General features: G+C 37.3%; 1 protein-coding gene across 2 annotated transcripts in view; it reads right to left on the bottom strand.

The window, feature by feature from the left end:
- The window catches only part of LOC311243756 (protein SSUH2 homolog), a 40,190-nt gene extending 25,348 nt beyond the window's left edge, over positions 1 to 14,842 (bottom strand). Inside the window, exons 1-8 of one of the 2 annotated variants that reach the window (XM_084333097.1) lie at positions 14,746 to 14,842; positions 12,691 to 12,764; positions 11,157 to 11,255; positions 10,913 to 10,988; positions 10,341 to 10,470; positions 5,499 to 5,559; positions 3,820 to 3,941; positions 3,495 to 3,557 (exon numbers count right to left, since the gene is read on the bottom strand). In XM_084333097.1, the coding sequence (XP_084189223.1) occupies positions 3,495 to 3,557; positions 3,820 to 3,941; positions 5,499 to 5,559; positions 10,341 to 10,470; positions 10,913 to 10,988; positions 11,157 to 11,255; positions 12,691 to 12,764; positions 14,746 to 14,768 (648 nt within the window). In that variant the 5' untranslated portion in view covers positions 14,769 to 14,842. Of the gene's footprint in view, positions 1 to 3,494; positions 3,558 to 3,819; positions 3,942 to 5,498; positions 5,560 to 10,340; positions 10,471 to 10,912; positions 10,989 to 11,156; positions 11,256 to 12,001; positions 12,043 to 12,690; positions 12,765 to 14,745 lie in introns of those variants that run through there. The other variant, XM_084333098.1, reaches the window with a different exon arrangement.
- Between the last annotated feature and the right edge of the window lie 317 nt (positions 14,843 to 15,159).

Genomic DNA, 15,159 nt, shown 5'->3' with positions numbered 1-15,159 from the left:
TTCAGATCAGACATTTTGTTCAGAACTAATTCCCACAATTCCCTGGCCGTCCTCCAGACTCTAGGACTGACCCTCTCCTATCGCTCGGTACCGGGCGGAAAGGGCTCGTCTCAATTTTATATGATAAAATATTTTGGATGAACCCAACTTGCTTAGACTCCCTGAAAGACAAATGGGACGAGGATCTGGGAATTATCATTACAGATGAACAATGGGATCATATACTAGACCTGGTACACACTTCCTCTATATGTGCAAGACACAGTTTGCTGCAGTGTAGGATACTGCATAGAGTTCACTACACCAATGCGAGGTTAGCAAAGATATACCCGGATAGAACGGATGCGTGTAATAGATGTAAACAATCTCCAGCCGATTATATGCACATGTTTTGGACGTGCCCCAAACTCACAGAGTTTTGGACTACAATATTCGATACACTGAGTAGGGTCCTGGGAGTGGCGTTAGACCCAGATCCACTCACTGCCTTTTTCGGAATCCCGAATACCCTTACGATAATATCTAGGGCTGCAAAACGAGTTGTGGCGTTTACTACCCTCCTCGCTAGGAGACTTATTCTCTTTAAGTGGATACACCCTTCCCCACCCACTCACAACAGATGGATACATGAGATACTACATTGCGTTAAGCTTGAGCGAATCAGATTCTCCCTAAAGGGCTCCCTTGAAACATTCCAAGTGACCTGGCAACCATTTCTGCAACACATCGATACCCTGACTATCAATGAAGAGACTTAGAAAGGATAGAGCTTTACACCTCTAACTGCACTTCCTTATTTTTTATCGTTATTTTATTCCTATTTTCTAATATATATATATTTTTTTTTCAGTAGCATCTATGCTGTATGTTTGGATGTTTTGCAGATGTGTCTTCAAAAACCTCGGTGTGGGGGGGATGGGGTGGGTATGAGGGAGGGGAAAAGGAAATGAAAGGGGAAGAAAAGAAGAAAAGATGGAAAATGTATAATATTGACAATTGTAAATGTATGTACTACTTTTCCTGCAATAAAGAAATGAAAAAAAAAAAGAATCTGAATTTCCAAGTTATTTTCTAAATAGCTCTGATGCTAAAGTGGATAATGTAAAAAGCACTGTTGAAGATTTCAATGACTACTTTGTGGGTGTTGGAACGACTTTGGCCAGCAAAATTGCCTGAGGATAAAAAAAATATATGTTTAATAATATCAGTTATATGTTCCTTTGTGGTAAATTAAATTGATATAATTGAAATTCAAAAGTAATTCAAAAACAAAACATCAACTGATATAAACTCCATTGACATGGTAATTATTAAAGAAGTAATTGATTCTATTGTAAAACCTTTGATCTATATATGCAATCTGTCTTTTCAAATAGGTGCTTTTCCTAATAATATGAAATCAGCAACGGTAATTCAAATATTTAAAAATGGAGATAAGCATCAAATGGACAATTATAGACCGGTGTATACTACATTTTCAAAAATATTAGAGAAATTATTTGTGAAACAACTGGATCTTTTCATTGGCAAATACAAAATATTGAGTGAACACCAGGGTTTTATTTCAAAGTAGGTCTACAGATGCCAGTGTTTTTTCTCCTCTTCTGTGTTTTATTTCAAAGTAGGTCTACACATGGTAGTCTTTTTTCAAAGTGGACTACTATTTATTTTATAAATGTTCCACAAATAAGGGAAGGACTCAAATATACCTGAATAGTTCAGGGTTTTATTTCAAAGTCGGTCTACAGACACCAGTGTTTTGTCTCCTCTTCTGTGTTTTATTTAAAAGTAGGTCTACACAGCCAGTATTTTTTCTCCTCTTCATAAGAGTTTGAGGTTTTCCTTTGTTATAACAGGTAAAAACAGCAATAAAAAGTCAAACATTTTCTTTTTGTTGCTTTATAATTCCATTAATGCAACAAACTGTGTGCTATAAGTAATAAATCGTAAATAACTTTGGGTATGCAATTGTCAGGCGTTTTATGCTAAATGTGGGGGTATGCTTGGGGATAACTATATATAAAATGTTATACACTGTGTTATCTTCATTTTAAGGGTAAATTGGTTTTGCGGCTCCAGAGGAATTTTATTTTGTGGGAGGGGGGAAAAATGGCTCTTTTGATAGTAAAGGTTGCTGACCCCTGGCCTATGCTAACCGGCCATGTCCGCTTCCATTCATTGTGATAGGCTAACGTGCAGCCAGATAACTTTCTACTGAATGCACAGAGAGAAAACTGATATCTATCTTCTTGTCTCTCTCTGGAGAAGACGATAAGCTAATTTCCCAAAATGTTGGTGTGTTCTTTTTTTTTTTTATCCACTTTTTCTCCCATTTTCTATATTTTTCTCCCATCCCAATTTCGTATCATCCAATTCAACCCTCCCCTGTCACGGACGCTGTTTCTTGCCTCCCACAAGCCGGCTGCAATGTGGACTAAGTCATACATAGCACAAGTCCCCTCCGGTACTTGAGGTAACAGCAGTCGCATCTTTTCACCTGCGCAGCTCGATCTCTCAGTGGCGAGGAGTAACGCGTGGGAGGCTCACGCTGCCCCCGACACTTCCTGATTCTACTGCGCAGGCGCACCAACCGACCTGTAGGAGTCGCTGTCCACAACGCCCGATCCCCACCCATCAGTTTCCCACCCCCTAATACGGCCAATGTGTATTAATAGGCCTACGGACGACCAGCTAAACTGAAAGCAAATGTGGAGTGCTGGGCTCAAACTGACGAGCCTCTCCAGCATTTCGTGGCGAGCGCCTTGCCCACTACGCCACGTAGCCGCCCTAATGTTGGTGTGTTCTTTTAAGTTTATTTATTAAAAAATTTTACCCAGGGACAGTGCTGTGGGGCGGCTATGGCTCAGGGGTAGAGCGGAGCGTCCAATGATCGAAGGGTTGGTGGTTCGAATCCCGCTCAAGCCCATGTCCATCCCATTGCCGTTGTGTCCTTGGGCAAGACACTTAACCTACTTGCCTCGTATGAATGTGAATGAATGTTGGTGGTGGTCGGAGGGGCCGTAGGCGATGATTATTCGCCACGCTTCCGTGAGTCTGCCTCAGGGCAGCTCTGGCTGCAATTGTAGCTTACCACCACCGGTATGACTGTGTATGAACGAATAATGGACTCTGTGAAGCGCTCTGAGTCAGAGAAGAGCGCTATATAAATCCAATCCATTATTATTATTATTTATTAGTGCACATTAATCAACATCTTCAGTTTCCACATCAATGTAAATGTGCCAGAATTAGCTAATGAGCTCGTTTTCATCTGTAGTCCCTGCCTAACATGCATATCTTTATCGTGTGGGAGGAAACCAGAGTACCTGGAGGGAACACATGCGAACACAGGGAGAACATGCAAACTCCACACAGAAAGGCCCCCTGCTGGGGTTCGAACCCAGGACCTTCTTGCTGTGAGGCAGCAGTGTTAACCACTGTGCGCACCGTGCCATGCTAAGAGTGAAGTGGCTCTTAGTCTGACTTCTACTTACGTTACCAGCACCGGCACAGCGGCTGCAAGGCTTCTTCCCCATCCCTGTGCAACCGTGACAGCTCTGTAGATGAAATCAAGAAATCAACAACAATCGCTTTCTGTGGTAAATGGTGCACTTATATAGTAGCTTTATCCAAAGCGCTTTACAATTTTGTTCCTCACATTAACCCATTCACTCACACATTCACACACTGACGGCGTAAGCGACCATGCAAGGTGTCGACCTGGACGGGAACCTCCCGACTACCGACTCTCTTCCTCCCTCCCCTCCCTCCCTCCCTCCCTCCCAACCTAATTATACATTATTTCAAAGTAAGGCTTACCTTCACAGATGAAGTGTAGGGCACCTTGAGGACTTGTTTGTCATCCTGGAATAAAGTGGGCACTTTGGCAGTAATAGCCCATGGCCCCGGGGGTGTTTGGGTGTAGGCATCAACCAGTTGGCCTGACCAAGAAAATAGCAATGGATTGGTACCGAGCATGTATATTCATATATATATATATTAGGGCTGTCAGTTTATCGCGTTAATTAGATTAATTAATTACACAGCAAATTATCGCGTTTTTTTTTTTTTTTTATAATTTTTTTTTTTTATCTCATTCATTCCATAAGAATGTAGAATACACATTTACAGACTTTTTTTGCATGTTCTTGTTATCTGATTCTAGGGACATCTATGAATCTCAGGGAATGTATTCCCAGTGTCAGAAATACTGTGGGCTAGATCCACAAAGAATGGATTGCACGGTGCAAGTTGCACCCTTACTTACAATTCATTATGAATTGAAAATGGGGGACCCTGATGTAAACAAGACGAAAGTATTTCCCTGGTCTGCATCCCCTTAACAATTGTGTGTATTGAGCCGTACTGTATTGTACCCATTCTGCAATCTGTTAATAACATTTTCATTCAATCAATCAATCTGCGCGGTGATTGATTGAATGAACATTTTATTTTGAGTAAATTGTAATGAACCAAATGAGAATATCAATAATTTTTTTTTTAATCTTTGACTGTGAATAACACCATGCTCAAATTGACCAGACCTGAAAAATCTAAGCAAATTAATAGATGGAAGATGATTAAACAGAAGGTTTTGTAGATACAGTACTGAATTCTGCCATCCGGACACATGCAATTTGAAATATGATGATAGAATATAGAATATCAGGCATAAAATGGTTATGCGATTAAAATGCGATTAATTAGATTAATTAATTACGAATCCTGTAATTAATTAGATTAATTTTTTGAATCGCCTGACAGCACTAATATATATATATATATATATATATATATTTATTCTCACCACATAGATGCCTATCCGTATTTACCTGCACATAGTCCTTTTACATATCTGTAGATACTATATCTGTATATACTCTTACTAGTTACGCTGCTGGACAGTATGACTACTGTCTTTACACCTGTATCACTGTACATATTAATACTACAACTATACATACATCTGATTAGCACTACACTCAGTAGTACTAATTTGTATATTTTGTACCCCGTTTAATATCCTGTACATTGTATATTGCTGTTGCACTTTACTTCTAAATTTGCACTCTGGCTGGATGCCAAACTTATTTTCGTTGTACTGTACTTGTGCTGTATGATGACAATACATTTGAACCTAATTCAGATTCAGATTCAGAGTTTTATTTGCCACATGGAAGCAATACAAACATACAGTTTTCATACAAAATCATAAATAACGTTCTACATTGGCAAAAGGAGCAGGAAGAAGAATAATTCTTATAATTACCTGCCCCCTATTCCTAAACTAAACAAGTACTACCTGATGGTCGGCATACAACCTAGTTTACACAAATTAATAATTCATACCATATACAAACAAACAAACAATCCACAGATTAAACAAGATTTTTTTTTATAATAATAATAATAAACAAGAAAATAAATCCATTCCAGTAATTGACAACAAAGATTTGATTAAAGCCAGTGATCCATTAGGACCTAGGTAATAGTCGTACCGCGGTAAGGCTCATCACTCCACTTCGTAGAACGCGACTCTGTGAATGTCTCCAGGCAATACTATGAGAAAACAGTGAAAGAGAGATAAGACAGGATTTCGATGGGCTACTTGTTTTCCCAGACCTTCGTCTCTTGCAGAATAATTTTCTCAATTTCCCTGAGGACCTCCCACCCAGTGATGTAGTCTAGCTGTTTGCTGGGGGTACACTGTAAGCCTGCATGGCCTAAGCCCAGTATAGGGCAGCACTATTTCTGACTGGGAGACTTATCCCTTGTGTCTAATAATAATAATAATAAAAAAAAAAAAAAAAAAAAAAAAAAAATAATAATAATAATAATAATAATAATAATAATAATAATAATAATAATAATAATAATAATAATAATAATAATAATAATAATAATAATAATAATAATAATAATAATAATAATAATAATAATAATAATAATAATAATAATAATAATAATAATAATAATAATAATAATACATGCATCGACACATAACAAAGCATTCAGTAATGGGTATGAAAGACAATTACATTCATAGCTTTTACATGGCTGGGGAGATTTAAATGCTTTGGACTGATTTTTTTATTTAATTTTTAATGAAAAGCATGGATTATTATGATTTAAGAGTGCAAGTATTGTTAGAAATAAATGCTGATTATGCTTTTGAATTTGCAGAGTACACTATAATTTAAAAGATATTGCAGGCAGTACACTGAGGGCTAGATCCACAAAGAATGGATTGCACGGTGCTAGTTGCACCCTTACAATTCATTATGAATTGAAAATGGGGGACCCTGATGTAAATAAGATGAAAGTCTTTCTCTGGTCTGCATCCCCTTAACCTGTTCCACCCCAGGTGAAAATCTGCATAAAATGTATACCTAGGTAAATGGAATATTGCTCCACTTCTACAAGGGCTATTTGCATATTCTTGGTATCTAGGAACATCTATGGACCTCAATGAATGTATTCTCAGTGTCAGAAATATTGTGTCTATTACTAGGCTTGCTTATATTGTGATGAAACAAAGGAAAATATGAATTATGATCTTTTCATCTTTGACAGTGAATAAAACCATGATAATAATGACCAAACTTAAAAAATTAATAAAGGGAAGATGATCAAACTGAAGGTTCTGTATATACAGTACTGAATTCTCCCATCCGGACCAATGCAATTTGAAATATTATTATAGAATATAGAATATATGCTTATACATTACCTTATTATAGCCAATTCGCACATTTATATATATATACACATAGTATCTTTCAAATGGCCGAGTTCAATTTGGATATAGTATCACCAGGCTTGCATAATAACAGATACTGATATTTACTGTAATCGACTGTACTATTTTATTTCCCCCACAGTGTAACCATTTTGAAACTAATTTCAGATCTAATTCTTCCTACATGGTAACAATAGTGTGGAGGAACTGACTGCGTTTCAATATTTGTCAAAAACGTTACCTTTTGTAGCTTATTATCGCGAATCATAACAATTATTGATATGATTCATTCAGAACGCTGAACTTTGAACCACCATAGTATGTGACAGGAAGTGTAGATCGGAGAAATTTCAACGCTGGAAGATAGCTAGCGATCTCCTCTACGAAATGGCCACAAGAAACCTACAATTCCCATGGTTCAACATTTCCATTTCCGGTTCCGGGTCAAAATAGACGATCGCAAATAGAAAACTTAAAATGATATAAGTACACTTTTAACCTATTGCTAAACTATTGCCAACCTAACGTTTTACATTCTACATGTATTTGTGACATAGTAGTGATGTTTCTACTTGAAAACGGTTGATTTTAAAATCACAAATTATTTTCATCTTCATAAAAATATGCCTATTCATTATGAATTGAAAATGGGGGACCCTGATGTAAACAAGATGAAAGTCTTTCTCTGGTCTGCATCCTCTTAACAATTGTGTGTATTGAGCCGTACTGTATTGTACCCATTCTGCAATCTGTTAATAAAATTGTGCGATGATTGATTGAATAAAAATTATATTAACAGATTGCAGAATGGGTACAATACAGCACGGCTCAATACACACAATTGCCTGTTCCACTCGACAGGGTCTGTACCGACCCCTTTTGACCTTATTATCATATCATATCATATATTATAATGATAATAAGGTCAAAAGGGGTCGGTACAGACCCTGTCGAGTGGAACAGGCAATTGTGTGTATTGAGCCGTGCTGTATTGTACCCATTCTGCAATCTGTTAATATAATTTTTATTCAATCAATCATCGCACAATTTTATTAACAGATTGCAGAATGGGTACAATACAGTACGGCTCAATACACACAATTGTTAAGAGGATGCAGACCAGAGAAAGACTTTCATCTTGTTTACATCAGGGTCCCCCATTTTCAATTCATAATGAATTGTAAGTAAGGGTGCAATTAGCACCATGCAATCCATTCTTTGTGGATCTAGCCCCCTATACACTACTGCCCCCACCCTCCTGTCATCTTTGGATCTGCTATGGTTGTTGTGGTTGGGGCACCACTGATCTACTGGGGCAATTACTTTGCTTTTTGAGTTATTTAAATAAAAGGACTTTGGTAGCATGGGGAAACTCAGAACTCATTTGTTAATATTTAACCAAAAAATGTAATCAAACTTGGTAGTAAGGAGGTAGCATTCTTTTAAGGCGAGACAGCACCCCCTAATAGGGAAAAAAAATACTTGAATAGATATCACTATGAAACTTTCCCAGTTTGTTACGTATAAACTAAGAACAAATATATTGCAAGTTTTCTGAATTTTATGTTTATATATGCAAATGAGGCACTTCCCCATTAAATATGCACATATATAATTGTGCATGTATCGCCAAGACTCACATCACCAAAATGGATAATGCCAGATTCAAAAACTTGGTTTCATTTTGTTGATACATTAACGAAACTTTGTATAGAAAGACTTTGTGGCTATGTCCTCTTATCATACATCAGGAAATACTGTCATTTCGCCTAGTTTTGGTATAAAATGTACTATAAACCCGGCTATGAATGATATATAACAAACCTTTCTATATAGAAAGAAGCATAATATGGATGGGAAGAAATGTGGAAAGTTTGGTGTGTAGGTAGGTAGTACTAGGGAAATGGAGTTCTAAGACTTTGTGTGTAAGTAAAATGCATAAAAAGGGCGGCTAGGTGGTGTAGTGGGCAAGGCACTCGCCACCAGTGTGGAGACGCTAGGATTCGCGTGTTCGAATCCAGCTCTCCACATTGTTTTCAGTTTAGCTGGTCGTCCGCAGTAATACACATTGGCCGTATTACGGGGAGGGAAAACTGAAGGGTGGGGATCGAACGTTGTGAACAAGCGACTCCTACAAGTCGGTTGGTGCGCCTGCGCAGTAGAATCAGGAAGTGTCGGGGGCAGCGTGAGCCTCCCACGCGTTACTCCTCGACACTGAGAGATCGAGCTGCGCAGGTGAAAAGATGCGACTGCTGTTACCTCAAGTACCGGAGGGGACTTGTGCTATGTATGACTTAGTCCACATTGCAGCCGGCTTGTGGGAGGCAAGAAACAGCGTTCGTGACAGGGGAGGGTTGAATTGGATGATACGAAAATTGGGATGGGAGAAAAAATAGAAAAATGGGAGAAAAAGTGGATCAAAAAAAAAAACTAGTTTTTCAGAAAACGACCTCAAAGTTTTGTATTGTAAAATGCCATAATTTTTTTTTTGAAATTTACAAACACAACACCCAATCAAACCATTAGTAATAGACAACCTAAACACATGTCTGATAACTGAATAACATAATAATAATAATAATAATAATAATAATAATAATAATAATAATAATAATAATAATAATAATAATAATAATAATAATAATAATAATAATAATAATAATAATAATAATAATAATAATAATAATAATAATAATAATAATAATAATAATAATAATAATAATAATAATAATAATAATAATAATAATAATAATAATAATAATAATAATAATGATGTTATTGAACTGAACAGAACTAAACACAGGCTACAAACAAACAGTGTACCCTCTATGGCAACAAATATTTGAATAGATATCACTATGAAACTTTCCCAGTTTGTTATGTACATATAAACTAAGAAAAAATATATTGCAAGTTTTCAGAATTGTATGTTTATATATGCAAATGAGGCACTTCCCTATTAAATATGTGCACATTTATGGATGCAATCAGGCAAAATTAAGTCAAATAAACAACTAAATGTGTGTTGTTGACGTTTTATTGTCACTAGTTTCATAGAAGACATGTTTAGGAAGCAAAATATAACAAAATCTCAATATCGTTGAAAAAAAGCAAAAAGGCGATTTTGGGGGTGCTGTCTCGCCTTAAGGCCTAGTAAGCTACCTCCTTATACTACATCATTATTGGAGTGGAATTTTGGTACCTATATGGAACCCATCCTATAGTGACTGGCTGGTTCTTAAGGTTTCCAGTTTGCTCTTAACAGGGTACATCTGCATTTTGCTATGATGCCCCTCTAGCTCATGGAATGAACTCCAACAGTCCTTAAAGCTTGAGATTCTCCCCTCTGGTGCAGAGTTTAAAACCTTGATCTCCAACCACTGTCTATCAAGTTGTACATGTTTTAATTGATTGTTATCCTTACTTGTCTTATTGTTATGATTGTATATGTTTTGTGATTTTATCTGCCTTTTCTTTTTCTTAACTCTGTATGTTTTGTTTAACTGTGTACACTCGACATGACTGTAAAGGAGGGAAACCTCAGTTGCCTTTCGAGTTTAAATAAAGGTTTGAAATTGAAAGACATTGTTCATCCTCTTACTCTGTATGTATTGAATGCCTCCATGTTGCTGATAATACCGTCTTTTGCCGGGGCTGAGCTGTAGCAGCACGTATCGTCGACATACAGGGCCAGAGCCTCCCTGGCTGTATTCTCAGTTATAGATGGGATACTGCAGGTAGAGAGGCAAACAGTTGACTTCAACACACAGAAATACATTAAAATATACTCCAAAAGCACTAAATGTTAAATGGTGCATTTATATAGCACTTTTATCCAAAGCGCTTGACACATTTGACCAATTCACTCACACATTCACACACCGACAGGCGACAGCAGAGGCGACCATGCAAGGTGCCAACCTGCTCATCGGGAGCAATTAGGGGTTAGGTGTCTTGCTCAAGAACACTTTGACACACTGCCCGGGAGGAGAGGGAAGTGAACCAGGAACCTCCGGATTACCAGATGACTGCTCCACTTCCCGAGCCACTGTCGCCCCTAACACTATAACCGCAGTTTTCCAAAAGCACTAACTGTGCATTCATTTTCTACACTCCAAGGGCAGCCGTGCATGGCCTATGACCATTAAAAAAAGGAACTTGATTGACTCTCACTTCCAACATGGCTGTGTGGGTCCAGGCTCAGGCTGAGGAGGTGGTTGGGAAGGCATGGGAGGGGGGAGGAATCCACCTGCAATAGATAAGTGGCATGGTGAATGATAGGGCCCAAAACAACTTGTTTGGTATATGATTGCTTTGGCATCAGATCATTCATTGGGATATGTTTCATATCTGAGAATATTTCAATGGTTACTGTCACAAGACCACCAACAGGAGCCATGTCCACTGCATAGTTTACCTCCGTCTCTAGCCACCATGCCTTCATATCCTGGCATGTTGTCGAAGACCGGAGGAGCGCTGGGACCGAGGAAGCCAGCCGGGGGTGCGGCGCACAGTGCTGAAAGAAACCGGACAAACCAGTTCAGGTATGGGAGTTTTAGACCTTCATTGGACAAATCTTTAACAAACCAGTAAACCACATACAATCACAGTACAGTAAACTACTTATATATATATATATATATATTTTTTTAATAACAATTTATTGAAGTTATTTCATGTTTTTAAATACATTTTAACTATGACCGATGAACATGAAACAACAATACACAGACGGACATAAACACACAATCCCATCCCGCCGCCCCAGGAAAGAAAATAACCAAGTGCGGTTGCCTTGGGCTGCCAAAATTACGAAAATGATATTCCACCAACCTATAATAGGGATACTACTAGACAAGGCAAATTAAGCATATCACAATATCACCACGAGATACGAAAGTCTTTCTCTGGTCTGCATCCCCTTAACAATTGTGTGTATTGAGCTGTATATTACCCATTCTGCAATCTGTTAATAAAATGTTCAATCAATCAAGAGATAAAGAGTTACCTACACTGTAAAAAATTAATGTTTTTTTTAGGGGAAATTCACTGTATTATTTTACAAATTACTTTTGTTTTTCTACTTTAAGTGTAAATGCCATAAAAATACAGTAAATTACCTTTTATCAAAATATTAACCATTAAATAAAGGTTGTAATCTGTAAATGTATTTGATTTTACTGTAATTTGACAGTAAGTATTTGGCAACCATTGATGCCAGACATTTACCGTTTTCTTGCAGCTTTTTTTCTTACAGTGTACCTTGTGATTCCATAGTATCCTTTCTGGAATGTTTGATAGCATAAACAGCAGCTACAATAAATGAAAGAGTCTCGTCTCCTAAGTGATGCTCTATATCACTGAGAGACAGCCACTCTGCAGACAGTATATGATCCTCCTCTAAGCTGTTCCACTCAAAAAGAAGAAAACTAGAAAACAGACGGGATTGTAAAAGCGGGGTTGTAAACTGTTGTAAACATCGCCTATAGGTTACTACAACCTGCCTACGGGCTGCTTTTGGAAGTTATTTATTTCATACTGCCCCGCGGCCCCCGCCCCCCGGACTATGCACGGATTTCACGCGCCTATTGCGCACATTGAAATAACTGTTCACCTCGATGCATGCAATCCACAGATTATGCACCTTTGGTACCGATTATCTTTTTACACTAACCCTTATACTATATAACCGAAAACAGTTAAACTGACTACTGCAGTGATTTTGTAGTATAGTTACTGCAATTATTTATACCATTTTCTCTAAAAACAGAGCAAGGTTGATCTCTGACATTTTGTCACAAGGTAAAATAGATATTGAGAAGATAACAATAATGTACGTTACTGCGGTTAGCTTCTGCGGGGCACTACTGCGGCAGTTACTTGGGGTTCAAGTTCCAGAAAACAACAGCAATACAAATAAAACATAAAAATATATATTCTAGAGGGCTTACCTCCCTGTGCAGGTATGAATCCACCAGGATTAGTAATTCCATACTGTGTATGACCACCACCATCACCATCACCACTATAGAAGTAACGGGGGGAAATTATGTGAAAATAAATGCGCGTTTGCAGCGTATCACCACACAAGAAGTTGAGCACATACATAATAGGGCCTAAAATATTGTTTGGTTCCGGTTGCCGACCGACCCTTTTTTTACAATAACGTTTTATAAAAATCTTAGTCAAACCTTTAGTATTATGGACATAACATGCTGGCAGAGGAGGCACATGCATCCATGTTGTTGTGAACATTTTAATTAAATAAAGAAATTCCCTTTATTTAATTTTTTTTATATAAAATAAAATAAATTCCCTACCTACCCATGGCCTTAACTGACAACCAACAGGAACCAAACAATTTTGTATGCCTATAGAGCTAATAATAATAAACAATAAAGCTCAATAGAGCTACTCAACAAGTGGTTGATTATACATTTTCAACTGTCAGGAAATGCAATGAGTATACTGCTAAGGTGGGGTTTCAAACCAAGCCTATAACTGTTACATCCGATCCAACTCTGATCGCCGAACAAATATGTAACTGAAGGTTAATAATCACTGTATCTCTCTGGAGCTGGTTAAGATAAAAAAAAATCCTACTTAATTTTATACAAATATAAAATAATTCCTAACTTTCATTTATTCTCTAACGTTACACCTCGGTCAAATATACCCCCCTAGATCAGTCTACTCTGAGTCTACTCGTGACATGGTGTCAGTTTAAAGTCCACCTAGCACAAATTCAGGAAGTGTCAAAATCCATAGTTAAGTGAAAGTGACCGTTTGCAACCGTTTGCAATATAGTGCTGTGACAAACTGTCAAAAAGGGCTTTCGTTTTTGAGATACCCCTACCGGAGGTAGAACAAAACACAAGCATGTCTCCCATATATGAAATGGATTCTTGTATACGTTTTTTTTTACTGCAAAACTTGTTAAATTGATAGATATTGTTATACACCCCAAAAGGAAAAAATAACCAAAATATAGCCTGGCCGTATGGGAGTTGAGACATATAAACTCATGTAGATTAATAATACAAGCTCCAGGAGCTTTCAAATTTGACATGCTAGCAGTCATGCATGTAGGAAATATATACCTATGTACACATACTTAAAATAAGCGGAAATGTAAAAAATTAATATCTATGCACAATGTTCTCATTTACTTTGTATTTTTATTTATTTTTATTTTTTATTTACATTTTCTTTTCTTCTTTTCAATTATTTTTTATTCTAATGGAGGTACCAATGAATGTACGTACTATTTATGTATGACAACAGTAAAACAAACTCAAAGATGCTAAGAGAGAGAAAAGGGGAGGGGGGAGGGGGTATGTGGGTATACGTATAATCTTGTGGAGAAAAGGAATTAAGAATAACTGACGACAATGAAAACCTGAAATGTGTACTGTAAACCCCAATAATAATATTGTAAAAAAAAATATGAGGGCTTTTTCGGAAAGGTGTGGTTGTGCTGAATCCAGAAATAGCCTATATGTGTAAATAAAATATAGCATGCATGGTCAGGGAGTTACATTAGTAAATGTATGAGGTGTCCTAAATGAAAGAAAATTAAACATTGACATAATGAAGTCTTCAGTCCAAAGCCCATTATCAGTGGTGAGAAGCCTCACTGGTTGTATTCTCAGTTATAGATGGGATACTGCAGGTAGAGAGGCAAACAGTTGACTTCAACATATCACAAGCAGAAATACATTAAAATATACTCCAAAAGCACTAAATGTTAAATGGTGCATTTATATAGCACTTTTATCCAAAGCGCTTGACACATTTGACCAATTCACTCACACATTCACACACCGACAGGCGACAGCAGAGGCGACCATGCAAGGTGCCAACCTGCTCATCGGGAGCAATTAGGGGTTAGGTGTCTTGCTTAGGTGTCTAAGCCATGGCCTTAACTGACAACCAACAGGAACCAAACAATTTTTTATGCCTAGAGCTAATAATAATAAACAATAAAGCTCAATAGAGCTACTCACCAAACAAGTGGTTGATTATACATTTTCAACTGTCAGGAAATGCAATGAGTATACTGCTAAGGTGGGGTTTCAAACAAGCCTATAACTGTTACATCCGATCCAACTCTGATCGCCGAACAAATATGTAACTGAAGGTAGAGAGAGAGGTGGTATACACCAGCTGTCAGTTTATGCAAAACACGCCCATTTTAGTTTGATTGATTGTAGCCACGCCCCTTTTTCTTCAGAAAGTGCATTTATTTCAAATGTGAGTGTGTATTTCTTAATGCCAAAAGCCAAATGTAAAATACAATGTGTGTTTTCTTCAGAAAGTGCATTTATTTCAAATGTGTGTGTGTGTTTTCTTAATGCCAAATGCTAAATGTAAAATACAATGTGTGTTTTCTCAAATGTCTCTCAGTAGACTGAATATTT

The sequence above is a fragment of the Notolepis coatsorum genome (assembly GCF_963971535.1).
Source record: "Notolepis coatsorum genome assembly, chromosome: 17".
Taxonomy (NCBI): Eukaryota; Metazoa; Chordata; class Actinopteri; order Aulopiformes; family Paralepididae; genus Notolepis; species Notolepis coatsorum.
The sequence above is the reverse complement of the archived record's forward strand: the minus strand, read 5'-3'. Positions and strand labels throughout refer to the sequence as shown.